The 27062-nt window shown below is 45.2% G+C and overlaps 1 protein-coding gene across 3 annotated transcripts in view; it reads left to right on the top strand.

Moving 5' to 3' along the window:
• Positions 1-27062, top strand: part of MTHFD1L (methylenetetrahydrofolate dehydrogenase (NADP+ dependent) 1 like) — a 190607-nt gene that overhangs the window by 121070 nt on the left and 42475 nt on the right. For 2 of the 3 annotated variants that reach the window (XM_046669964.1, XM_046669965.1), the window contains exons 22-26: positions 51-92; positions 897-997; positions 1527-1704; positions 18880-18987; positions 21036-21188. In XM_046669964.1, coding sequence (XP_046525920.1) covers positions 51-92; positions 897-997; positions 1527-1704; positions 18880-18987; positions 21036-21188 — 582 coding nt within the window. The remainder of the gene's footprint in view (positions 1-50; positions 93-896; positions 998-1526; positions 1705-18879; positions 18988-21035; positions 21189-27062) is intronic. The other variant, XM_046669966.1, reaches the window with a different exon arrangement.

The raw sequence follows: 27062 nt of genomic DNA, 5'->3' as shown, positions 1-27062 counted from the left end.
TAGAGTAAGCATTTTAATCAGATTATTCTTAATTTTGTCTCTTGTCTCAGGTAACTGCTGGTATCCCTCTGAAGAGAGAATATACAGAGGAGGTAAGAGTGGCTGTTTAAAAGGCTAATGTGAAGAATCGTTCCGTTCCGGTTAACCACTGGCTTGCAGTTGATTCTCAATCAGTGAATGCGTCCTAGACCCGTGGCCTCTTAGTGCTTTTCCAAAAACCCAAGAGGGAACGGGTCGGGGGAAGAGATGAGATCCATTCCGTTAACTCTTCGATCTTGAGAAATGGTGGATGCAGGCTTTCTGTGCGGTCCCCACGCCCTGGGCAGCCATCAGAGCGGGAGCTCACAGTCCCCAGCACAGAAACAAACATGAGGCTTATTCCCACGTGTTCTTTTGATACGGAAAAAGCTGACCTTGGAGGATACACAACTGGCTTTATGACTTGCTGAGGCTACCCGACTGCTTTCTGTAAACAGACTTCGATTTACTGGCAGCAGTACCTCTTGCCTCCTACAGGTGGCACCAGGGACTGGAGCAGAGCGTAGCTGGACAGCGCTGCTCGCCCTCCCTGGGCCTCGTGCCTTCCTGTCCACCAGCCTTCAGAGCGTGGGCACCTCGCTTATGTGCTGGCCGACAGTCAGCAGCAGAAATAGCTGCCTGGCTCAAAACCCAAATATGCCAAGGGACCCAGAATAATCTTAGAAATGATTTCGAAAATGAGCCTCCTCCCTCTGCAGCCATCTTTCTTGGAGGAGAAAGTGATTTATAGTCTTCTTTCATAGCTCCTAGGACAGTAAAGTGAGCAAAGACGGAAGCAATACCTGCCCAAGTGGGCCTGCCAGTTTCCTTTGGCCGGTTTGGTGGGAGGAGATCCATGGGGTCTGGTTTTCTTGCAGAACATCCCGCTGGTGGCAGACGGCTGCTGTAACCTTCAGAAGCAGATTCAGATCACTCAGCTCTTTGGGGTTCCAGTTGTCGTGGCCCTCAATGTCTTTAAGTAAGTTAAGCCCCCTGCTTTAAATGCGGCCATTTCACTGGGCCACCCTGTGAACTGTATTTGTGTCTCGTGGCTGTTTGGTCTTTCTCTGCTTCATCTCAAAGTATACAGAAATACTCAGCTCTTTCTGTTTGTTTGGTTGGTTTGATTTAGATTGGTTTCATTGTAGCTAAAGTGTTCTCAAATGTTATTAGGGAGATGAAATCTATATAGTCAGTTACCATTTCTTTGGCTTTTTTTTTTTTAATCCCACCCAGCATTTCTGTCTGAAAGACTGGATGATCAAAGAGAAACCTTATGGAATTTTCTCGATAAAACCCTTAACAACTTGAAATATTTGCGTCCTGTGAGAGGATTTTTTTCCCATGCTTTTCTTTAAGTCTGATTTATTTAAACACAATGTAACCACTTTTGATGTTTAGAATATATTCAGTGTTAAGGAGCAAAGATCTGGAGAAGCAGCTAGTCTTTCTTGAAAAACATCACTAAATGAATACAGATGCAAAACCACAAACGTTTTCATCACTAGGACCGACACCCGTGCTGAGATAGACTTGGTGTGTGAGCTCGCGAAGCGGGCTGGTGCCTTTGATGCGGTCCCCTGCTATCACTGGTCGGTTGGCGGAAAAGGGTCGGTGGACCTGGCTCGGGCTGTGAGAGAAGCCGCAAGTGAAGGAAGTCGTTTCCAGTTCCTTTATGACGTTCAGGTAAGATCCAACAACAAGGATAATGGTGGCTAATATGTCTTACACCTTAACTGTGCGTCAGGCCAGTGCTGAGAGCTTTGCATAGACTGTTCCATTTTGTCATCACAGCAACCATGCAGATAAGAAACCTACAGGTAGGGCCAGCCCAGTGGGGCAGCGGTTAAGTTTGCATGTTCCGATTGAGTGGCCCAGGGTTTGTCGGTTCGGATCCCAGGTGCAGACATGGCACTGCTTGGCAAGCCATGCTGTGGTAGGCGTCCCACATATAAAGTAGAGGAAGATGGGCACGGATGTTAGCTCAGGGCCAGTCTTCCTCAGCAAAAAGAGGAGGATTGGCAGCAGATGTTAGCTCAGGGTTAATCTTCCTCAAAAAAAGAAAGAAAACTAAAGGTGAAAGAGGTTATCAGTCATCTGACAGGGTCGCCCTGCCAAGGGCAGACCCCCCAAATCCTTGTCCCAAAGCCTGTGCTCTTGAAGGCTATATGCTCTACTTCCAGATAACAGGCCTCAGGGAGAGAGGTTTTAGAAAACAGGATTCAACAGCTAACATGCAGGATTTGCACAAGAACAAGACTTTTGAGCAATTTCATAAGGCTTGTGAAATCATGGGCAGTATTTTCCTTGTCCATTTCTGCTAGAGCTCTTTTTTTTGTTGTTGTTGTTGTTGAGGAAGATCAGCCCTGAGCTAACATCTGCTGCCAATCCTCCTCTTTTTGCTGAGGAAGACTGGCCCTGAGCTAACATCCGTGCCCATCTTCCTCTACTTTATATGTGAGACGCCTGCCACAGCATGGCTTGCCAAGAGGTGCCATGTCCACACCCGGGATCCAAACTGGCAAACCCCGGGCCGCTGAAGCAGAATGTGGGAACTTAACCACTGTGCCACCGGGCGAGCCGCTGCTATAGCTTTTTTCTCTCATTGTGCTTTAATTTTTAATTGTGATACAAGACACATAACAGAAAATGTACCGTCTTAACCATTTTAAGTGCGCGGTTCAGTGGTGCTAACCGCATTCACGTTGTTGTGCAATCTCCGTAGCGCTTTTCACCGTGCAAAATTAAAACTCTGTACCCATTAAACAACGGCTCCCCATTCTCCTCTTCTCAGCCCCTGGCCACCCCATTCTACTTTCTGTCTCTGTCAGTCTACTTGAAATATCTCATATACGTGAAACCATACCCTATGTGTCTTTTTTGTGACCGGCTGATTCACTGTCTCAGTCTTTTCAGGCTGCCGTAACAATACCATAGGCCAGGTGGCTTATAAATGACAGAAATTTATTTCTCACAGTTTTGGTGGCTGGGAAGTCCAAGATCAAGGCACCGGCAGATTCGGTGTCGGGTGAGGAACCACTTCCTGGTTCGTAGACGGCCATCTTCTCACTGTGTCCTCACAAGGTGGAAGGGGAAAGGGTCTCTGTAGGGTCTTTTATGCGAACACTAATCGCATTCCTGAGGGCTCTGCCCTCATGACCTTCTTCCCGCCCCCAGAGGCCCCACCTCCTAGTACCGTCCCTTGGGGATCAGGCTCGACATAGGAATTTGGGGGGACACAAACGTTCAGTCTGTAGCGTTCACTTAGCATGATGTCCTCAAGATTCATCCGTGTTATTGCATATGTCAGAACTCCCTTCCTTTTTAAGGCTGAATCATAGTGCATTGTATGTATAGACCACATTTTGTTTATCCATTCACCTGTGGATGTCCACTTGGGTTACTTCCACCTTTTAGCTAGTGTAAATAATGCTGCTGTGAACACGTGTGTAAAAATACCTCTTTGAGACCCTGCTTTCAGTTATTTGGGGTATATACCCAGAGATGGAGGTGCTGGGTTGTCTAGTATATTTTTACGCGTATCTGGATAATGAGTCTTCAGTCAGAAAATCTGAACTTCCCAGGACCTCACTCTTCCTTGCCGTTTATCCTGGCAGCCGCCTGACCATCTCTGTTCTGAATTTTGTGGTCCAGCTCTGGCTGTCGGATCGTCCTCATAGGGAGCATGCTCAGCCTTCAAGTCAATAGCTGGTCTCCCATTCCTCATCCCTCGCAGATTCTCTTGGTCTGTGTCTCAGATGTCGCAGACAGCAACATCGCTCCTCTTTTCTGTCCCGATGCAAAACCCAGCCGCATCAGTGAAGAGAGGGGCTTAGCAACAGCATCTCTAAGTCGACAGTTGCATCCACAGGAGCGTGATGATGCTCACTTATTGCTGGGACTCCCGCTTAAGGAGGGCTTTTTGCGCCAGCCACATGGGCACTTTGCACACGTTAACTTCTTCCTAACATGCCTGCAGGAACTGGTGATATCCACCCATTTTACAGATAAGAAAAGTAAAGCACAAAGAGATTAAGTAAGCTGCCCACACAGTGTCCCGTAGCCAGAAAGAGTCAGAGCTGGGAGAGTATCTAGAATGATGGAGGTCACCGTCCTGCTCTGTTCTTCAGAATTCAGTACTGTGTTCAAAAGCAGGGGTGGGGGTGGGGATACCCCTTAAAGGGGCAGTAACTGCTGACCTGCTTGAAGAGGAAGGATGACAGTGGCATGAATGCATGCCAAATGGTTGTGGAAGGAAGGACTTCAGGAATGAATTGGGATGGTTTGCCCAGAACAGGCTGGTCTTATTGAAAGGCCATTTTATGAATGAGAGTCTAGAATGTTCTGGGTTACAGAGGTGGTGGAGATCCATGGGAGAGGCGACTTGGTTTCAACGTAAAGAAAAACGTTCTAATCAGAGCTGTGAGTTCTCTGATCCTGGAGATGTTAAGCATAGGATCGATGTCGCCTGCAGTGGGCACATCAGGGCAAGTGAAGCCAACTCCAGTGGCAGTTGGCCCAGGCGATCCTGGATTCTTTGCTGGGCCTGGCTGCCCGGGAGAGCCTTGCTGGGGTGTCTCCAGCGCCTAGCATGGCCCATGGCCGATTTACACAAGCCACTGTCAGGAGACTCCCTCTCTCCCGCCTGCTCTGAGTGCCTCTGACCACCGCCATCTGATCGCGGACCTCCCACTCTGAGTGGCAAAGGCAGTCTTTTTAATGAATGATTCACAAAGTGCGGCTGTCTTCAAGGAAACCATCCCAGGTGAAGAGAAGGTCAGTAAACAGAAGAAACGTTTCTGAGTTACGCTGTCTCAGACACGCACTAACCCTAAGATGAACCCTTTTCCTTTCCACCGATATTTTAAATTTTTTTTTTTTTTTTTCAGAATTCCCATTCTTCATGCAGATAATGCTGTTAAAACGTTTGCTCTCTTGTGAAAGGGGAAAATGTTATAATAATGTGGTCTAACATCCTACATCTGATAGCTGGCCTCAAGGCCAGGATTCTTGCCTCCTTTGCCAACATTCCCCTTTCCCTTTTTTCAAAACACAGAAATTAGGTTGGAGCTGCGTAATTGTTTATTAGATAATCAGCGTGTCGGCCTTTTGGTGCATGACGGTTTATGCAAAGAGCTCTTGTTGCTTCTTGCTCGCTAGTGCTGCCTCCGTAATGGCTGTGTTCCTCACGCTGGCAAGACGATGTTAGATAATATAGGACCGTTTACAGTTGTTAACGGTATAGAAATCTGAATTCACTGGTGTAGTCATAACCAAGCTCAAACGTTTTTTCCCTGATTTCTTGCATATTCAGTGTAGGTGAACCTTTACAAAGTAAGTAATGGTTTTCTTGAAACCCTTTTTATTCCCTTTCTTTTTTTTCCCCCACAACCAACCCTTTGGTGCTTTGCAGCTGGATGGATGTGGGGTTGCCCTCTAGGAAAAAAGTGATAAAATGCTTTTGGATAAATCGCCCGGCCGCTTTTGCTCCTCACTGCAAACTGGGCTTCTCTGTGCCTTTTGCTGACTCCTCAACTCTGTTCCACCAAGAGTGTGTTCACTCCAGGATCGATGGCGTCTTATTCCCTGCCCCACCCCCGCCCCAGTCTTGTGTTGCAGAAGAAAGACACCTGAGCTCATCTGGGGGAATTTGAATAGGAGCACAGGGCCTGATTGCTTTTGTATGGGGAGTTGAAATTGTCTCCAAACCACAAAAGGGAAGAGGGACAGCTAGAGAAGATGCTATGAGGCGAGGGTGCGAAGCTTCATGAAGATGAGCTCGTAGTTAAAGTGAGAAGCAAGCTGCTGTCTTGGCAGCCTGTGCTGAACTTTATAGAAGATTGAGATAAGCGGCCCATGTTCTCTAGAGAACAGTTCTGCACTTCTCTTACCAGAACAGCTTCTAATTGAAGAGTAGGCAACTTTTGATGATGGTACTGGAGGCAGCTCTGATTAACCTAGAATAATAATTCGAAAATTATGGAATAAAATACAGTGGCCTAATTGCTCAAAGGTGGTTTATCATGTGAGAATTAATGTATTTAAACTTGAAATAGTGCATCAATTCCCCTCAGCCCTTTAGGATGATCACAGTCCCTTTAAGAAGTTGTTAAAAGTGCCCCACAAAATCATCTTCTCTTTGACTTTTTCTTTTCTAAATTTTTTCCTTTTTTTTTTTTTTTTTTTTTGCTGAGGAAGATTTGCCCTGAGCTAATATCTATTGCCAGTCTTCCAATTTTTGCTTGAGGAAGATTTGCCCTGAACTATCATCTGTGCTAGTCTTGCTCTGCTTTGTATGTGGGAGGCCACCACGGCGTGGCTGATGAGTGGTGTAGGTCCACACTGGGGATCCAAACCCACAAACCTAGGCCGCCGAAGTGGAGGGTGCTGAACTTAACCACTAGGCCACTGGGCTTACCCGTCTAATTTTACTTTTGACAATTATATCTTGACGGTTAACTAGTATATCTCCATATTTGCAAGCATGCAGGAAAATGTACAGCTGAAAGAAAAACTAGACTGTTTACACTTGATTAGCTAATAAATCCCTCGCCCATGCATTCTTTCAGGCCTACCTCACCCTGTCCCATGGGTATGCATGATAGATGCAGAAACAGAAGCTCAGAGGAGATGAGGGTCCTGCCCCCGAACAAATGGACACTCGATGGAAGAAGTAATATACTGTAGTGAAATGGGTAAAGCTTTGGGGTCATGTGGGATTGAGTTCAAATCTCGACCAGGCCTCCTACTACGGATATAAATTTGGGCAAGTTAGCTAATTTCTCAAAGTCTCAGCTTCTTTATCTATAGAATAGTGTCTGATATTAACACCAACTCCACTTGGTTGCTGTGAGGACCCAGTGAAACGTCTCGGAGTAAAATGCTGGAACATAGGAAGCTGGCGATCAACGTCAGCTCTTCCTCCTGTCACGTTCACTCCAGGAGGAGAAAGGGCTTCCTGAGTCAACCTTCGAGAATTGTGTTAAAGCTCACGGTCGCTGTGTCAGGCTCTGGGGTTGGTTTCCTGTTCAAGTAGATTAAAACCAGGAATGAGAAGCCAAGGCTCCCAGTGCACCAAGAAAGAAGGGCACCAGCAGATTAAAACAAGACGTCTAGCATTCCTTCTCAGTTAGAAGTAGGAGCCATTTGTGATATAAGAAAAAGTTTGTCACGGGGCCGGCCCAGTGGCACAGTGATTAAGTGTGCATGTTCTGCTTCGGTGGCCTGGGGTTTGCCGGTTCAGATCCCAGGTGCGGACATGGCACCACTTGGCAAGCCATGCTGTGGCAGGCCTCCCACATGTAAAGTAGAGGAAGATGGGCACAGATGTTAGCTCAGGGCCAGTCTTCCTCAGCAAAAAGAGGAACATTGGCAGCAGATGTTAGCTCAAGGCTAATCTTCCTCAAAAAAAAAACAAAAAGAAAAGAAAAAATCTGTCGCTTTTGCGAAGGATGTGTGGCACTGAGAGTCACCTTGCAAATCGGAGTCTGAATATTGTTTGTTAAATTAGGAGTTAAGGTTGAAAATCATCTGCGTGTCTGTCTGTATCCTTCCTCTAACCCTGCAGTCATTTCGAGGTGTAATTTTGATAGCAAGACAGGAGAGTGTTTGTTTTTATTAAGAGTCTTTCCTGTTCTTTGTGGGAAGCCCTTCTCTTGATCACAGCGGGGCTGGATGGAGAGAGATCAAAACAGAGCAGGAAGACTCAGCCCGGCCACAGCCGGCATGGCCGATTTCTGCATGGCGCACTTTCCCTGCCCAGATGGTTAGCACTGCTGGTCTGTTTAAGGCAGGGCTGGTCTAGGGGCTTTTGTTTTGTGTTTTGGTTGGTCATCAAGAAATTGTGTTATATTTCCCTTGGATTCAAACGTGAACATATGCCGGTTGGTGGTGGAGTTTTTGAGTTATCCCTTAACTGGACTCTGAGCATCTGCAACCACAGCCTCAAATTTTAAATAAATCAATAAAGATGCAAAGATGCATGCATATAAATACTTGTATATGTAAAAATAGTGTTTTTTAAATTGTGGTAAAAAAACTACGTAATATGAAATTTCCCATTTTAGCCATTTTTAAGTGTACGGTTCCATGGCGCTAAGTACATTCACACTGTGTATATAGTTTTCACTGTAGAATTTAAAAACTTACAATGATATTTATGCACATCTCTGTATGTCTTTTATATTCCACAGCGATTGTGAAAAAGTGCTCCAGGGAGAAGGGGCATCCTTTCTTATCCTTGTGTCTTATCCTTGTTGCCCTTGTGTCTGTACTGCTGTCTCCTACTCGGGGCCTTTGGCCCCTTCCAGCTCTTTCCTTCCTGTCTTCAGACTTGCCCTTGGTCTGCCTGTTCCCACTGACCCTTTCTTCAGCTCTCTCGTTTCCCCTTTCCCTGCAGTGGAATCTTTGGAGTGTTCCATAGAAAGATGCTCTTTGCATTTTCCAGTAAGTTAAGCATCCATTCAGAAATTCGTTTCTCTTCCCTACGCTCTTTCCTCTTCTGCTTTCTTATTTATGATTGAGCTCTGGTCCTCCAACCTGAACTGCCTCCAGCCCTTCATCAGCCTCTTCACCCCTGGCCTTCTTTCCGTGATTCAGCTCCAGATTCCCACATTGCCTCCCTTGACCATGCCACATCCTTCTACAGACACACCTCAGGTCTCTATGGAAACTAGATTCTTCTCCAACACTGGCTTCTGGGTTTTCTGTCAAGTCTCCTTTGGCCTGCAGAATAACACTTACCTCCTCAGCCTATGGGCTCCCTCACTCATCAGTGTTTCTAAGGTCTCATCAGATCTGAACCTGTTGTTAGAAGCAGCCCAACTTTCTCAACGCATCCTTCTCAGCCCTGTGTGACGCTGGCACAGCATGTCCCAGCTTTGTTAGCTTGATGCTAGAAATAGCTCCTGATGAGAAAGATGCCGTGGTCTATATCTGTGGCACTTGTGCATCTCACAAGGATTCCTATCATTTCATTTAAATGCATTCTTCAAGCATGAAAAATGAAATGTCACTATGATGGAAGTTTGTAAACAGGCATTATTTTGTCTAGAATATGGACCAATCGAGAAAGACTGAAGGATGTAAAATGAACTGTCTGAGTCCTACCACTGTTGTCCACTCACCTTCTAGCACCACTCCATCCATCCCCTCGCCTTTCTGGCCTAAATTCTGGTGACATGAGACCATTGTGTAGGGACGGTATCCATTTTCTCAACCTAAAAAGCAAGCACTTAAGGAACGTTATTTAAATATTATCACAGATGCTCTCATTAAAGGTACTGCATATAATAGACCCTTGAAAAGATAAAACTATAACCTTAGGATTTGGGAGAAAAAAACACTCACAACAGCACAGCTTCCAGTCACCCCAGGATCTGAGAGGTTGGAGATTTGTTTTAGTAATAATTTTTATGAGAAAATGATTTCTTTATCCTTTCTTGTAGGTAGTTGACTCCTCTCTTGAGTGAGACTTTTAGTCTTAGCCCTGGATTTTTTTGGAAGCTCATCTTGAGTAGATCGGTGAGGGGGCTGTGACTCATGTTGTACAATCAAGAAAAAGAGCCAGGGGCCGGCCCAGTGGTGCAGGGGTCAAGTTCACACGTTCTGCTTCTTGGCGGCCCGATGCTCACCAGTTCGAATCCCAGGTGTTGACATGGCACCGCTTGGCAAAAGCCATGCTGTGGTAGGTGTCCCACTTATAAAGTAGAGGAAGATGGGCACAGATGTTAGCTCAGGGCCAGTCTTCCTCAGCAAAAAGAGGAGGATTGGCAGATGTTAGCTCAGGGCTAATCTTCCTCAAAAAAAAAAAAAGAGAAAAAGAGCCACTTATAAAAGAAGTGGGAGGAGGGAAACTCCTTGCATGTGAAAATAGAGCCCAGACTGTGCCTGTGTTCATTCATATTGGACTTTTATAAGTAAGGTTTGTGGAAAGAGGAACAGATATGTTATAAAAATACATGTTATTGGGCTAATTGTTACCTATCAACTAATAGCTATTATCAGGTAGTAGGCCCAGTGGAGTGCTCAGGACACCATCAGCCCTTCCCCCTCAGCTGGGTGAGAAGAGACCATTACAGTCACCTGCTCCTGGATGTCTCTTTCCTTTGACGTCGCTGGGGTGTTCTGTTTGGGAGTGTAAATGAGGTCATCCTTGTGAATTCCTTATCGCCATCACTTCACATGGACAAAGGCACGTTTTCTGGCAGTGAACGTTGTTTCCTTTCCCAGGGCCCAGCTATCTCCACCGCGCGTCCTGGTCGCCTTGGGAGGGTGAGAGTCCTCTGATTCTCCTGGTTAAGCTGTGCTCTGGGCCAGCGAGCCCACGGGGAGAGCCGCTCGGTGAGCCGGCTCAGGGAAGCCGGCACGGACACCTTTGGTGGCTCAGATGTGCTGGTTTCAGCCAAGAACATGCTTTGTGTCAGAGATGCAAGGGTCTGTGTTCTCAGTGACGACACAGAGCCACTCCCGCGACCCCAGGGTGTGCTGTAATGACTGCTTGCACCTTTCGTGTGCTCGGTATAAACGAACATCAACGGTTTCATGTTATGTTTTTATCTGAAGTGCAGGAAAGGCTATTTACCAAATTGCACTCGATCTCCTAAAATTCATGTTTCATTTAAAATACAAAGTACAAATTGTGATCATTCCTGGGTGGCCAGAGACTGCTATTCAACTTAAAGTTTCTGAATTGATCCTTCTCTTTAAATGTTTTATGGGCATTGGAATACATTTCGCCGATATCCCAACATAGGAACGTTTGACTTGTGTGAATTCCACTCTCTGGCCTTGGTGAAACGGAGGACAGTGTAGTTTTCACTCAGGCGGCCGCTGAAGAAACAGCAGCGAGTTCAGCACTTCAGCAGCCGTGGGCTCAAGAGACAGCAGAGTGTTGACGGTAGAGCACCGTGTAGTGTGTTCACGCGGCTTCCAAGAGACCCTCACGGGGCTGACCTAGAACCTGCCCTCCGTGTGAGATGAGATCCCACTGTGTTCTCGTCTTCATACTTCCTTAGCTTCTTCAGTTGGAACAGCTTCATTTTTAACTTCTGTTCTATTTCCCGTTATTTGTGTCCATTTTCTTCACAAAAAGTAATTTGAAAATTTAAGTAGCCGCTTTTCTGGAATTTGTAGATCAATTTTATTCCACTAAAAAGCAAATCTTGGGGCAGGCCCCGTGGCATAGTGGTTGAGTTCCGCACACTCTGCTTCCGTGGCCCAGGTTCTCGGGTTCAGATTGCAGGTGCGGACCTGCTCCACTCATCAACCATGCTATGGAGGCATATCACATACAAAGTGGAGGAAGATTGGCACAGATGTTAGCTCAGGGCTAATCTTCCTCAGCAAGGGGGAAAAAAAATGCAAGCAAGACATAAGTAATTTATTTTAATAATTCCAGTGAGCTTTTCAGACCTTTTCAAAAAAGATAGACCATCTAACTTTGAGTAACTCAGCTTCTGTGAGCCTGGATTGGCACATCTACAAAATGAATATAATGAAGCATGAAGGCCACCACATCCTCCAGCTTACCTTTCTGATGTCACCCAGCAAGAGTTTATGGTGTGTGCTCCATGTAAGACCGTACAAAAGTGTAACAATTGGTCATGGTTATTTTCTAGACCTGTGCAGCCCAGTAGGGTAGCCAATGGTCACAGGTGGCTATGTAAATTTAAATTAACTAAAATTAAGAATTCATTTCCTCTGTTGTACTGGTCGCGTTTCAAATGCTAGCAGCCAAGTGAGGCTAGCGGCTACTGGACTAGAAAGCACAGATAGAGAACATTTCCGTCATCACAGAAAGTTTCTGTTGGACTGCTCTGTTCTAGAATATTTCCGTCTCCTAAGTGTGCATTTAAGAGATCTGGGAGAGAATTGATGTAGAATATGTTCCGTAGTCATTCAAAAATGATCAAAGGTCCTATTGTAGACGCCAGGCTTTGAAAAGGAGCTTTATGAATATGTTAGGTGGTTGTGACCGATACAAAAAGAAGAGCCACTATTCCCAGAATAAGCCTTGCCTTCGCCGCCATTCACACCTCGACTTGTGCCTGTCTCTTTCTGTGGAATAATCTTTCCCTTCATTGCTTGTTAAAATCTTTTGCGTCCTTCAAGCACCTTCAAGGTCCTTTTTACACCTTGTCAGCTTTTGCTGGCTTCTTTGCCTCCCCCTGATCTCTAATCTCCTGACGTTAATAGCAACATCTACGCGGAGCCTTTATCACACAGACTGTTCTGTCGCACTTGGCTCTTGTGTCATTCTCCCCACTCCATCAGGAGTTCTTGGTACACAAAGCCCCTCAAGTTCTTTGCACGCCATGACGACTTGAAAGCACTTGCCGTAGATAGTTATTTATTCATTCAGCAGATGTGTTGGGAATGCCTACTGTGTACAAGCCACTCTCCTAGACGGAGGGGCTACAAGGATGAAAGATGTGATGAAGAAATGAATGAGTAAATATTTACAGAGCCCGGGGAAAGCCAGGGATGATTAATGTTTAAACACTCATCATTTATTTTACCATTTTATTTGTTTTCTAAAAACTATCGTCTACCACAGAGCAGTGCAAGTGAATAATATCAAGTTCAGGTCAAGATCACTGGGCTAAGACCGGCTTTTCTTTTTGCTTTAAAGATTATACTTCTCCCTGAAATCAAGCAGAGAAACGGGAGGGCGTTTCTTGCCTGCTGACACAGCATAAATAGATCATCTGCCGTGGCAGCTACCTTATCAGGGCAGTTGTAGCTTATATTAAACCCAAGAGATATGTTTACTGAGATATTGTTTTTCTTTATTTGCTTGTACGTATGAGTGAAAAAAAAAAGTTGTACTAGGAGTCTCGAGAGAACTCTGGTCTTGGGATTTTTTGCTATGTGAGCTGAATCACTTTATTCAGCGTGGACTCCAGGACCGTCACACCCAAGGTGTCGATGGTGCATTCTCTTAGACACATCGGACGGCATCATGCACATCGGAGCCGTTGGGGAACGCCTTCATCTTCTCCAGGCATGGCGAGGCTGGGCCTGGGGCATCAGAGTGCAGAATTCTGGGGAAGCACGCAGCTCAGGCACTGAGGATGAGGAGGAGAAGCAAGGCGTCCCAGCTGGGACTCGCTCACACTGCTGGCCCCTTCCTGCTTTCCTCTCCTGCCGTCAGTTTGGGTCATCTGCCATGCGAGTGGTTGTAGTTTTCCTACAGGAAATAAAACCACAACTACACAGCTTACAAAGTCAGCCTGGCACATGCTTGACATTCCCCAAACACTTTCAAATAAACCTTCGAAAGGAAGGCAGTTTAGCTGTTGACAAAAAATATGTATTTCCTTAGGCCCAAAAGAATTGAAAGCTGGGTCTCGAAGAGCTGTTTGTCCCCCTCTGCACACAGCAGCATTATTCACAACAGCCAAAAGGGGGAAACAAACCAAGTGTCCATTGACGGAGGAATGGATAACAAAGTTGTTGATAAAAAATGAGATATTATACAGCCTTAAAAAGGAAGGAAATTCAGACACCTGCTACAACACGGAGGAACCTTGAGGTTTGTGCTGAATGAAATAAACCAAATGCAGAAGGACAAATACCGTATGATTCCACTTACCTGAGGTAGCTGGAGTAGTCAAATTCAGAGACAGAAAGTGGAAGGGTGGGTGCCAGGGCTGAGAGGAGGCGGGCAGGGGCGTTAGTGTTTAATGGGGACACAGTTTCAGTTTTGCAAAATGAAGAGAATTCTGGAGATTAGTTTCACAACAACGTGAAGGTACTTAACAATACAGAACTGTCGACTTCAAAATGGTTAAGATGGTAAATTTTGGGGGATGTGTGTTTTATCACAATTAAAAATTAAATATATATATTTCTTGAAATGAAATATTTTCATGTTTAAAAACTAATAATAAATCAGGTAAATACCCACTCACACTAATTCCTTCACTAGTCATCCATTTACTATTAGCTTGTTCACATGTGAGTTTTTCTTCAATTATTATCTTTTTTAATGCTTTTTTCCCCCTTTTTTTGGTGAGGAGGATTGGCCCTGAGCTAACCTCTCTTGCCAATGTCCCTCTTTATTTTTTTTTCCTCCCCAGAGCCCCAGTACACAGTTCTATGTCCTAGCTGTAAATCATTCTAGTTCTTCCATGTAGGATGCTGCCGCAAGATGGCTTGACGAACGGTGGGTTCGCTCCCAGGATCCGAACCCGTGAAACCCCAGCCGCCAAAGTGGAGCACATGAACTTAACCACTAGGCCATGGGGCCGGCCCCTAATTATTATCTTAAGACAAGAGTCACACTCACTGACTTTATTTCCAAATCATAATCTAGAGTTCAGTGAATAGTGCGTTTTGTTCATTAAATATGTTATGAATAGTAATATCTGTTTTGTTGTCGTTTTGTTTCCCTTCCAGAGAAAGCATAATTCTTTTAGTCAACCCCATTGCCCTCGCTCCGTAATAATAACATCACTTTAGTTTTGTGTAGCGTGACCTTTACAACACGCTTTCTCTGCATCTCCGCAGTGCTTGCAGTAAAATGACGTGCAGTAGAATATTCGCATCCCCGTCTTAGGGATGAGGAAACAAATTGAGAGAGGATACATGACTTAACCAGCTCTTAGAAGGGGCCGTGGTCTTTCCTGGCCCTCCTGCCCCACAGCAGCCACCCAGCTTGCTGTAGTGCCCGTGGAGGGCTGGAATGGCCACAGTGGGGGAGGCACAGGCGGAGACTGGATGCAATGGGGACGCTGCCTCTTTCCCAGGACCCGCTGTTACACTTCCTGGGGAACATAGTACCCTGAGACAAAGCACAGTTCCCCTGACAGAGTGTGGTCATTGGGCTTGCTGTGTGGGTGCTAGAAATATCTTCCAGCGTCCTATTAACTTTTATTTCTTAAAAAGGGTTGCTATTTGCAAGACATTTATTGACCAACGGAGGAGATCACATTACTTAAGTGCAGTGTCGACAGCAAGCACTTCGGTGCCCATCACCGTATTATGCTGACGAGTGACATCTAAGATTCCCGTAGGAAGGCCCCTCTCGCTGTTGTCTTTAGCACATCACTTCCTGAACTCTCTTACACTCTTTTGTCACTGTTGCACCACGTGGAATCCTTGTTTAGTCAACAGGAAATTCAGAAATGCTCGTTCATTTGTTGAACTGTATGTTGGGGGGTCTACTCTGTACCCCCAGGGGTCGTGTTATATCCCACCTCTGGGTGAACGAGAGGAGGGCCTTGACCTCTGAGGGTTTACAGGCCGGTCTTTGTTCTTCAGCTGATAGCACTGTGGGATCTTTTACATTGGAAGTTCCCCTCGAGGTTGTCTCGCTGGCCCGGCACTCAGGCACTGCACTCAGGCAGCAATTCTTTCTATGGTGTTCCCAGCATCATCCTTGGCGTATACTGAACTCTACTGGAATGGACAAGGCACTATTTAGTGGGGCAGCTCTGGTTATTATAGCTTTTCCTTGACTATTAGGCTGAAAATTACTTCCTTCTCATTCTGTCCTCGCTTCACATTCCACCTCCCGGGAAAGCAACGATCATCTCTTTCTAGAGCTGTTCCTTCCAGAGATGGAGGTTCTTCTCCAATTTCTCCTATGGCACAGTTTACAAAAGGCCTCTTGCCGTTCTGTAGGTTTCAGTGTCAGAGTTTGACCCTGGACTGTTACCATTTGATGGCCATCCGTGCGCCCCAAGATAGCATGAGCTTTGCCGGCCGCCACCCACTGCAGGCCCGGTTGAACCTCTGCTCCTCTGTCACACCTGGGTAAGAGCATCACAGGAGCATCTGGACAGCAAAGAAGGGAGGGATGCCTCCACGTGCTCGAGGAGGATGGGCGAAGGCTTCCTGGGGAAGCTGGCCTGTGAAGATGGCCTCCATTGTAGAGAGCTCGGGGAGCGTTAGCAGACGTTGATCTTTGAAGATTACAGGGAGAGATGCTCTGTGTGCAGGGCCCAGAAGAAAGAAGACAGAAGAAAACATTAAGATGCAGGACTCATCCAGTGATGCTTCAGAGCACATGCTGTGCAGATGCTTCGGTGTCAGAACCAGATTTTGTTCTCAGTAGGCCCTGGGAAGCTGAAGGTTTTTGAGTTTGTCTTACTTGGGTCCGTTTTAGGAAGGTTAGACCTGCAGTAGAGTGGAGGGTGTATTCAAACTGAAGAGACCAGTTAGGAAGCTCTCACAGCAGGCCAGACCATTAGCATCTCAACCAAGAGCACTTAGAAGGACTTAGAAGCATGTTTTTCCCTACATCCTCACCTACACTTGATATTCTCATACTTTTCAGTTTTGCAATCTAATGGATGTGGATTGGTTTTGCATCATTTTAATTTGCCTTTCCTTGATTACTAATGAGATGGAACCTTTCTCTTTCTTTCTTTCTTTTTTTTTTCTTTTGGTGAGGAAGATTGTTCCTGAGCTAACATCTGTTGCCAATCTTCCACTTTTTGCTTGAGGAAGATTCCACTTTTTGTCCGCAAGCAAAAAGTGGAAGATTGGCCCTGAGCTAACATCCATGCCAGTCTTCCTCTATTTTGTATGTGGGACGCCACCACAGCATGGCTTGATGAGCAGTGTGTAAGTCTATGCCCGGGATCTGAACCTATGAACCCCAGGCTGCCAAAGGGCAGCGTACAAACTTAACCACTACGCCACTGGGCTGAGATGGGGCCTTTTTTGATATGGTTAGTAGTCACTCCTTTTGCCCAGTATTAAATATCGGTTTGTCTTTTTCTTGATTTGCAGGAGGTTTTTTACTCCTTCTAGTAACGAATCTTTTGACTTTTAAATATTTGTATGTATCTTCTCCCAGATTATTCTAATGTTTGACCTCTTTATACAAGAAGCTTTAAATTTTGATGTCGTTGAATCTATAAGTCATTTCCTTCCGGGTGTATTCTGTTGTTACCTTGTTCAAGAAATCCTTCTGTACCTCAAGAGCATAAAGAGACTTCCCAATGTCTTCTCCCAATATTTGGAGAGTTAACTTTGAAGGTTGTGCCTTTGTCCCGTGTTGGCTTTACTGGGGGCCTGGTGTGAGGGAGGAATCTCATTTTACTTCTCTCCAGCCAAAAGTCACTGGATAGTCTGCCTTTCCTCATTTTGTGCCCTTTTTACTATGTGCTGTCCCACACCTGCTGAGATATCCTCCTGGCTTCTTTCTTATCTGTTATTGATTCATTTGCCTAGTCCTGGGCCAATACCACATGGAATTAATTAGCATAATTTTGTAGAGTGATTGATACCTGGTAAGGCAAGTCCTGTGTCTTTGTTCTTTTGGTCTCGCTTATTTTTAAAGTTATCGCACCTATTTATGCCATTCCTCTTCGTTAGGAATTTTGGAATTGGTTAGCCAAGTAACGAAAGTGCTCTTGGGATTTTTATTGGAATAGCGTTGGACTAACAGAGGGAACTGACATCTGTACGATATTGATTCTCCTCATCCGTGAACAAAGTATCTCTCTCCACGTAGTCAGACCCTCTTTTATGTCCTTCAATGAAAGGGTATAATGACTTGCACCTTCATTTCTTTTTTATTTGTTGAAACGTCCAATATTTAAATTCCAGACCACAGAACAACTCTACAGTAGTAAAAACCAGTAATGAAAAACACATTTTAAAGCAGTTTGGGATTCTGTCAGATTGGGAGGATGGGGCTAGTTTTTATTTTCTCCTGTTGGATAACGCTCTTTCCTGTATGTATCAACAGTCATTCATACAAATGTACCATCTGCCATTGCCCCCAAAGTCTGTGAGGCACCACGAGAGACTTCTGCCCCTTGGTCGACGTCCATTCCGTCACTGGGCACTTGGTCCAGCAGCTGTTCACCCGACAGTAAATCCACTAATGCATTACACCTATGTATTTTCTACCCACAGTACAATTATAAACAATTTTGTCAAATGCTTTGCTTACATTAAGAATCACTTTATCTATGGCATAGTCCTTTCCCAATGAACCATTCTTGTTTTTTAAGATCACTCTTGGGGCTGGCCCCGTGGCCGAGTGATTAAGTTCACGCGCTCCGCTGCAGGCGGCCCAGTGTTTTGTTGGTTCGAATCCTGGGCGCGGGCATGGCACTGCTCATCAGACCACGCTGAGGCAGCGTCCCACATGCCACAACTAGAAGGACCCACAACCAAGAATATACAACTTTGGGGAGAAAAAGAAAAAAAATTAAATCTTTAAAAAAAAAAAAAAGATCATTCTTAGTATTTTACCAGTGATGTGCATTCAGGTTTTCCATCTAGCATTATGGAAGATTTTTCATCTCCCCGCACACGCTTATTTGCCCGTATCTAATCTTCTTGGATTTTTCCCATTCTCCATGATTCCGCAGAATCTGCTAAAGTGACACTAGATTCAACCTCTGATTTTCTAATAAAGCGATTGATCACATCAGCATTGATATTAAAATCTCAACCCATTCCTGCTCACAGAAAGTATACCTGTTCTTTAGTATTGTTGCGTTCTCTGTCGTGTCACCTGAATTGAGACTCACTTTAAAATCAGCTCTAAGTATTTAGTTAGGCGACTCTTGTTCTGACTTATCAGACCATTAAAAAGCATAGTACATACTACATCCTTTAAAACAATGCAGTGGATAAAAATGATTAACTAAATAAGCTGACGCTGAAATGGCTGAACATGTAAGGCTTCTTACATGCCAGTTCATCTCTGATCTGAACATTTCATACTCAAAGGGTGACAGAAGGAGAAAAGACTGTTGGCTTCAAATGCCACGGTTGCTGTGGAAGGAATCTGGTAGAGAATTTTAAGCATTTACAGAAAGTCCCACTGAGCTTTTTCTTAATTCTTTCACCAGAATAAAGTTAACGATTCTGTTGTCATTTGTGTTTCTCCAGCTTCCAATTGTAGAAAAGATAAGAACCATAGCCCAGGCTGTGTACGGAGCCAAAGATATTGAACTCTCTCCTGAGGCACAAGCCAAAATAGAGCGTTACACGCAACAGGTAAAAGTTCTACTTTTATGAAAAAATCCACCTTAGACTCTTGCAGTGCTCACCTTGGCTTGAGGACGGGCATATGTCTCACCCACTGAACTTGGCTTAATCCACGTTACAGTCTACAGAGATGGAATTAATATCCTTGGGTGGAGCGTTATGGTGAGGGTGGATACCTCACCATAGTCATTGACTTCTGTGGTTATAAATGTGTCTAACGGGGGTAGTATCCGTGTTTTCTGTGGTGTGCGATCTTCAGTTCCTCCTGCTCAGCCAGAAACATTGAAATGTCGTTGGATGTGTGGCTGTGGGGTCAGATTTGGATGATCGGTAGTGTTTCCCCTTCATTGCAGGCTCTTACTGCCTTAAAAATGTCAGGATGGTGCCAGGCTAGGGGTGCCGCAAATAGGGGTGTGGCACACAAAGGTGGGGACGTTTGGTGTTCTTTTTCTTCGGCTTGGTGCTGAGGTTGACCACTAAGGCCGAAGGCTCCATCATCTTCTGCCTCTAGAGCGTGACAAAGGCAAGTTGGCACCAGCTGTGAGTCAGCACCTTGAGTCTAGTCCTATAATGGTCATGTAGTGGACTCCATGGCAGCCTGTTCAGCCACCCGTACGTCTCCAGTGACGCATCCACTTTGCTGTGATAAGATAGAGGGATCGGTAGATAGATCAAAGCACTTCAAGAGCTTGCTGGCAGAAGCGCTTCATGATGAGTATCATTGATCTATATCTTTTTTAATTCCCCAACTCCTAAATCCTGTTTATAAATCATAGTTAATATATACTTTTTAAATATAGCCAGTGTCAACCAGTGTATTCTCCCAGGCTTAGTAAGATAGCAACTCATTTTTTCTTCGAATTTTCCAGGTATGCTCTTGGCTTGTGCTTTAAAAAAAACATAAATGCTTCCCAAACATTGCTGTGTACACTGGCACTTGTCTGCAGTGAAATTTTCACTCATGTGCAATGAAATGAGTAAAATAAGGTCACTGTCATGGGTTTTTTTTCCCCAGGAAAAGTTCTTTCTTTTGTGAAGGAATATAGTGATGGTATATGGCATATTGGGTTATTTTTTTAAATATCTGACAAAATATTAAATCGGCAAACTGACATCAGTTCATAGGTATTATTTTGATATTTGACAGATCTCCGAAACCCAGAATTTGGGGCACCGCTTCTGCAGAGCAATTGTGATTGTCCCCCAGCAGAGTTCTGATCAGTATATATAAGCATTTCAAACAGAAAAGAGCCCCACCCCCCAGCTGATAAGACTCTAAAATCTTCCAGATAGTTGTAAGTTGAGTCATAAGAAATTCTGCATGGGTTACCTCTGAAGATCGAATTCCTCTTCTCTGTCTGCGAAGAGAATGTTCCTTTAAAGTTACATGTCAAGTATGTAGTCGCCATTAATTAGCAAAGTTTCTAAAGGGGTACTGTGGAGCCTTTAATCGGAACCAGGCTGTGAGGACACTGTCCTTTTTGTGGGACACTGCATGTGACTTCCTGCCCTTTCACCTTTGGAACTCTGGGTCAGGCATCGCCTTTGGTCCTCAAAAATAAGAGGCTTAAATAGTGACCTCATCTTAGTTCATAGAATGTAATCACAGATCAAATAGCCATGATTCATAAACCAACACAAAGGGACCCTTTGCTTCCTGCCGGCCTTCCCGAATGAGCCAACAACGTGACTAAAAGCCTCATTCCGGAGCCTTTCTCCAGATTACCTTTCTGAGTCCCGGATATTAATATCCTTGGAAAGTGGTTTCTACAGCTGCTGCTGCTGCTGCTTTGCCTGAAAATAGCTCACTTTCCCCCCAAACATGCCTTCCCTTAAAGAGACTTCTCCAAAATAAATAATAGACCCGCTCGACCTGCCAAGTGGTGATCACATGGAGATGAGGTTTTGTCCCATCTTCTTGCTTGGTGAACAGGTTGTAACAAGCACCTACTGTGTGCCTGGGTCTGCGCCTCGGGGATTGTATGATGTGCAAGTTAAACAAATCCAGGAGACTCGCATTTATGCTCAACGAACACGTTTCCTTTGCTTTCTTACAGGGGTTTGGAAATTTGCCCATCTGCATGGCAAAGACCCACCTTTCTCTGTCTCACCAGCCTGACAAGAAAGGTGTACCTAAGGATTTCATTCTACCCATTAGTGACGTCCGGGCCAGCATTGGCGCTGGGTTCATTTACCCTTTGGTTGGAACGGTGAGTGAGTAACATTCTCCAGGTCCTCCCCCGGTCTGTGTTGTCATGATGCCTAAAATCCTTACGCTCTGCCAACGCTTTGCAAATCAGATATTGGGAAGGTAATGGACGATATTTGCTATTTTTCTAAACACTCTCTTCCTCTGTGAAAGGCATATCTGCCATTGTGGTTTGGATTTTTCTCTTTTTTTAGATCGTGTGTTCAGGATCCGTCGAGTCATAAAACTGATTCCCCTTGTAGAACACAGAAGAGAATAACTTGGGAGAAGTCAGGCTGCTATTTCAGTGGTTGGATGGCTTAGTATGGTGCTTCTGGACCTTTTTCTCATCAGTGCACACAAAACGATGAGATTTTATGGCAGCGGGATAAATGGAGGGGACTACTCAGATCAGACAGGACAAGCCCAGCCCCTCAAGGGCTGGAGAAATCAGTGTCTCACTCTCTGCCCTCTCTCTCAGCACATCAAGTGGGAAGCTCTGCCTTAGAAAATGAGTGAATCCCATGAGTTCTCGTTTTCGACAACATGGCAGTGGGACTCCATTGCTATGGGATGATTATGATCTTATTTCAGGTTCTCTATGGGTGGAGGGGAGATAGCAAAGAAATGAAATTGATCAAAGCACTTAAAATCCACGGTGATGGGCTTCGTACATAAAGTGCTTCATCACAGCCACGCGATGCTGGGGTAGCTTTTCCTTGGTAACCATCAGGGGCCGAAATTGGACTTCTCATCATGGGAATGCTCCGTGGATTAGATTTAGAGCAAAGACGTTCTCCGTCATCATTGTTTGATTTCAAATCGATCCAAACCCAAACAGGAAACATTATGACAATTTTTAATAAACCATCTGGGCTCTATTGTTATGTAAGCAAGCAATGAATAGGCCAAAAGTCATAACAAGTACAGAATTCTTGCCTTGATATTTACACGTAATATTGGGCAAAACATTTTCAATAAGCATTTTTTGAATTCTTGCTGCAAGTGAGGCCCAGGGATACGAAGAGGAGAAAGTGTGAGGAGCATAGGTTTGAATAGCACAGAAGCATCTAGGACATGAGGTGTTGGCATTCGGAATGCCCTCAGAGCACAGGGGAGGCAACAGCTGGTTCTGCCCAGGGTGGGAGGAGCAGGAGGTCTGTGTAGAAGAGGAGAATCAAGAATGTTTCACAGGGACTGGCCTGGTGGCACAGCAGTTAAGTTCACGCGTTCCACTTCAGCAGCCGTGGGTTTGCCGGTTCAGACATGGTACCGCTTGTCACGCCACGCTGTGGTAGGCATCCCACATACAAAGTAGAGGAAGATGGGCACAGATGTTAGCTCAGGGCCAGTCTTCCTCAGCGAAAAGAGAAGGATTGGCAGATGTTAGCTCAGGGCTAATCTTCCTAAAAAAAAAAAGAATGCTTCATAAAGGGGTCAGCTTTTGACTGGGGAAGTAGAGTGAGTTATGACTCGAAGGCACAGAAGTACATGACGAACCCTGCCCAGGGTGGTGCAGTGTGCCCGGAGTGGGACAGGGGTGAGAAGTGGGATTGGGAAAGCAAGACAAGGCCAAGCTTTGAGAATCTCGGCTGCCATCCTAAGGATCTTGGATTTTATCCCATAGGCACTGGGGAGTCACTCTAGGGTGCTTTTTGTGTTCGTTTGGATTTTTTAAGTTTTTATAATAATAAGAATGTGATGTGATTTGTATTTTTAAAAAATGGCTCTGCAGCAATGTGGAGAATGTTTAGAGGGAAGGGAAGCAGAGCCAGGGAGCCAGCAGCTGAGGCCAGAGGTAGTAAAGGTCGGCTCTGTGGCTGTAGCAGTAAATATGGAGAGAGAGACGAATTTACGCTGTTTTAAAGGTAGCCGTCTACATGTGGAGTTGGTGGGGAGAGAGGCATCTAGCTTGATGCCTCTGCGTGGTGATGCTCTCGGTCGTGGAAGAAACACAGGAGGCAGACTGGCAGAGCCAGAATGAGTCTGGCTTGGGCATAGACAACCAGAAGGGTTAACAGGATATATAAGATAGCCTGTGGCTCTGTTAGAAATACAGACACAGCACTCAGAAGCAAGGAACAGGAAGGGAGAAGACTTTGAGAGTTTGAAGAATACAGTTGAAGGCAGACTTTGGACAAGGGAAGAAACCGGGGTAAGCACAAGGGGAATGAGAAGACAGTAAAGAACGATACTCTCATAACATCGACATTTACGAGTCCCAACCGAGCACCAGGAGCCCTCCTAGGGTCTGGAAGGAGCCATCAGAGGCATGACAGGAGACCTGGGGGTTCCACAGGAGCCGGGCGAGTTCCCGCTTTGGGGAGGGGTGGCAGCAATGTTGGTATAAGGAGAGGGGTTCAAGTAAAACAGGTGACGAATGACATTTTGAAAAAGGCACAGCTGAAGGTCAAAAATTCAGATCAGTGGGGGGACTGACTGCCAAGGGGGCACAAGAGAACTTTTGGGGTGATGGAAATACTCTATATTTTTATTGTGGTGGTGGTTCCATGTCTGTATACATTTGTCACAACTTATAGACGTGCACCCCTAAAGGGAGGGTGAGTTTTATTGAGTGTGATTTGATTATACCTCTGTTAACAAAAACGTGTGCTGAGAAGAGCTTGCTTTCTGTTCCTTAGAATGGCCTCAGCGATGGCAGCCCCGTAGTACTAAGGTCTCCTGGGCTTTAGTGGATGAAGGCCTCTGCTTAGGAGTAAGAGCATGGTCAGGTAGTGCAGACCCAGAGAGCCTGGACCACCGAGAGGGGTGAGGGCCATAAGGGTTCCCAAATGAGCAGGCAACGGTGGGTGTAACTGAGGAGAAAACTAGCCTGCTTCATAATCTCTCCTGTCTTGTGATGGACAGATTCTAAATCCTGCAGTAGTTCACCCAACGAATTCATTCATTCATTCATTCATTCATGCAGCCTGTGTGCATAAGGCACTGTACTCAGTGCTAGGGGAACCCCAAAAGAAAGAAGCTTTCTCCACTTTAGGCAGCTGACAGCTAGTAGAAGTAGATAGAAGTGAATTAACAAAGGAAATGGTTGGGTGTAAAAATTATGGATCAATAAGTGATGCCTTAACTAGTCGCTGAGCATTTAATAGTCATTAAATTAAAAACATAATTTAAAATCTTTGAAGGGGGTCACTAAGCAAATATAGGCTATGATGAATCTTCCTGCTTCCCAATGAACACCACCATATCCACAGCCAAGTAATCCAGCTCTGGAAAATCAGAATTCTATCAGCCGCGGCTCGAGTGTGAACACTAGTCCATCCATCCTTGCTTCTGCGCCTCTTTGACGTGTGACTAGTTAGGAGATGAAGGTGTGGACCAGTCCTGCATGGGGGGCCACAGGCTTTCTGGGTTTCCTGAAGAGAGCCCTCTGTGGCAGTTACGGTGTCTCCACACCGTGGCACAGCAGTGGGCGACAGTACACGGTGGTGAAATCCTCCTGGAACAGTCAGGTGTAAGGAGCGAGGAAGGAAGTGGTGCCTGACTAAAGAGGTTCCTGGAGGTCAGGAAACCGTCCTCGTGGAGGCGGTGGCCTCCGAGCTCTGCTTTCTATGACAGAGCAGGAAGCTGCGCGTGTCCGGCAAACACACGGCTGGAGGCTGGGATCGCCTAATAAGGGTTGGTATTTACTTTTACTTGACCCCATTCTGGGCCCTGCCACAGTCTGCTAAAATGCTTCTAACATTCGTCACCCGAGTGGGAGACAGAGTGTAGCAATTTCCTGCTCAGATGACCGAGGGAAGAGGGAATGGGGCCGCTGGAGGCACGAGCTCCTGCAGGCGGGAAAATTCTGGGGTAGTGAGTCACTCTTACTCATAGTCACTCGTCGTGTGCTTATTTGAGTGCCTTTGAACTTCATATTCGTGTAACCACTCCAGAAAGAAAGCCCAAACTGAGCCCCAAAATCAGAAAGCTGTTTGTCTGCAGTGTTCATTCATTCATTCATTCGTTCGTTCGTTCATACCACAGCGTGCGTGAGGTGTTGTAAACCACATGGCCATGAGCAACATCCAGTCCTTCTCTCACAGCTTTCATGATAGACTCTAGTAAATAAAACCGTGCAAGTCCGAATGCTGTGGGCTTTCTCACAAGGAGAAATCCCGTCTTGCTGTGTCCTCAAGGGAGGCCCACCCCTCCAGTTCCCTCGTAGGTCTAAGAGTGGAGAATCTCAGCACAAAGTCCCTCCTCGAACCATAGACATCTGCAGCCTTGCTAGCTGTGGGGAAACCATTTCCTTTGTTCGTTCACTTCTATCCACTTCTACTAGCCATCAGCTGCCTAAAGTGGAGAAAGCTGCTTTCTTTGGGGGCTCCCCCAGCACTGAGCACGTGGTGAAATGCTGGGGAGTTCAGGCTTTTTCCCCTCCAGATTTGCTTTCTAAATATTTACTTTTATCCTCCATCTTTCCTTATAGGCCGAGGTTTTCTTTCTTTTCATTATTTCATCATGTTCTGTTTAGTCACTGCTTTTAATTGGCATTGATCACCACGATAAAATGATAATGATAATAAATACCATTAACTGGTGTAGACCCTTCACTCGTACATTGCAGTTCCCCATGCTGTTTTTATAGAAGCTCCCAGGATAGGGATTACTCAGTTTACGCACATCAAGACCTCTGCTGCTATTTTTACATTCACTGGCAGTGTTTTCCATCTTGCTGTAGCTAATTTTTTCTTCCTAAAATGCCTGTCTTCCTTCCTACCAAGCTCCATATTACTTTATATGACATTATAGTATATCTTTCCGGCATATTAACTAAATACTAACTAAATACTTAGTGCTGATTTTTCAATGAGTCTCAACTCAGGTTGTACAACAGAGAACGCAACAATGCTAAAGAACAGGTATACTTTCTGTGAGCAGGAATGGGTGGAGATTTTAATATCAATGCTGATGTGATCAATCACTTTATTAGAAAATCAGAGGTTGAATCTGGTGTCACTTTAGCAGATTCTGCGGAATCATGGAGAATGGGGGAAATCCAGGAAGACTAGAGACGGGCAAACAAGTGTGTGCGGGGAGATGAAAAATCTTCCATAATGCTAGATGGAAAACCTGAATGCGCATCGCTGGTAAAATACTAAGAGTGATCTTAAGAAACAAGAATGGTTCCTTGGGAAAGGACTATGCCATAGATAAAGTGATTCTTACTGTAAGCAAAGCATTTGACAAAATCGTTTATAATTGTACTGTGGGTAGAAAATACATAGGTGTAATGCATTAGTGGATTTACTGTTGGATGAACAGCTGCTGGACCAAGTGCCCAGTGATGGAATAGACGTCAACCAAGGGGCAGAAGTCTCTCGTGGTGCCTCATAGGTTTTGGGGCAATGGCAAATGATACATGTGTACAAATTGCTGTTTCTTTCCTTTTTTTTTTTTTTTGGAGGAAGATTAGCCCTGAGCTAACATCTGCTGCCAATCCCTCTCTTTTTTGCTGAGGAAGACTGGCCCTGAGCTAACATCCGTGCCCATCTTCCTCTACTTTATATGTGGGACGCCTGCCACAGCATGGCTTGCCAAGCGGTGCCATGTCTGCGCCTGGGATCCAAACTGGTGAACCCAGGGCTGCCAAAGCGGAACATGCAAACTTAACCACTGCACCACTAGGCCGGCCCCAAATTACTGTTGAAAGCTACAAAATAGCCCAAGATCCTTGACCAGCACCTCACCACTTAGTACATCTCCTTGTAAGAAACAGTTTAGCAAATACAGATCTTTGATGTGGGGAGAAAAGAGCAAGTTGTTTTTAAGATTTTCCAGCCCTGTATTCTACGGATCACCCTTTTATGTTATGTTTCCAAAATTCTTTCAAAGCTTATGGTTTATAGTGTTCAATAAACCCAATAGCTTCTAAAACGTCTCCCAAACA

Source organism: Equus quagga, chromosome 8 (assembly GCF_021613505.1).
Source record: "Equus quagga isolate Etosha38 chromosome 8, UCLA_HA_Equagga_1.0, whole genome shotgun sequence".
NCBI classification, from domain to species: domain Eukaryota; kingdom Metazoa; phylum Chordata; class Mammalia; order Perissodactyla; family Equidae; genus Equus; species Equus quagga.
The sequence above is the reverse complement of the archived record's forward strand: the minus strand, read 5'-3'. Positions and strand labels throughout refer to the sequence as shown.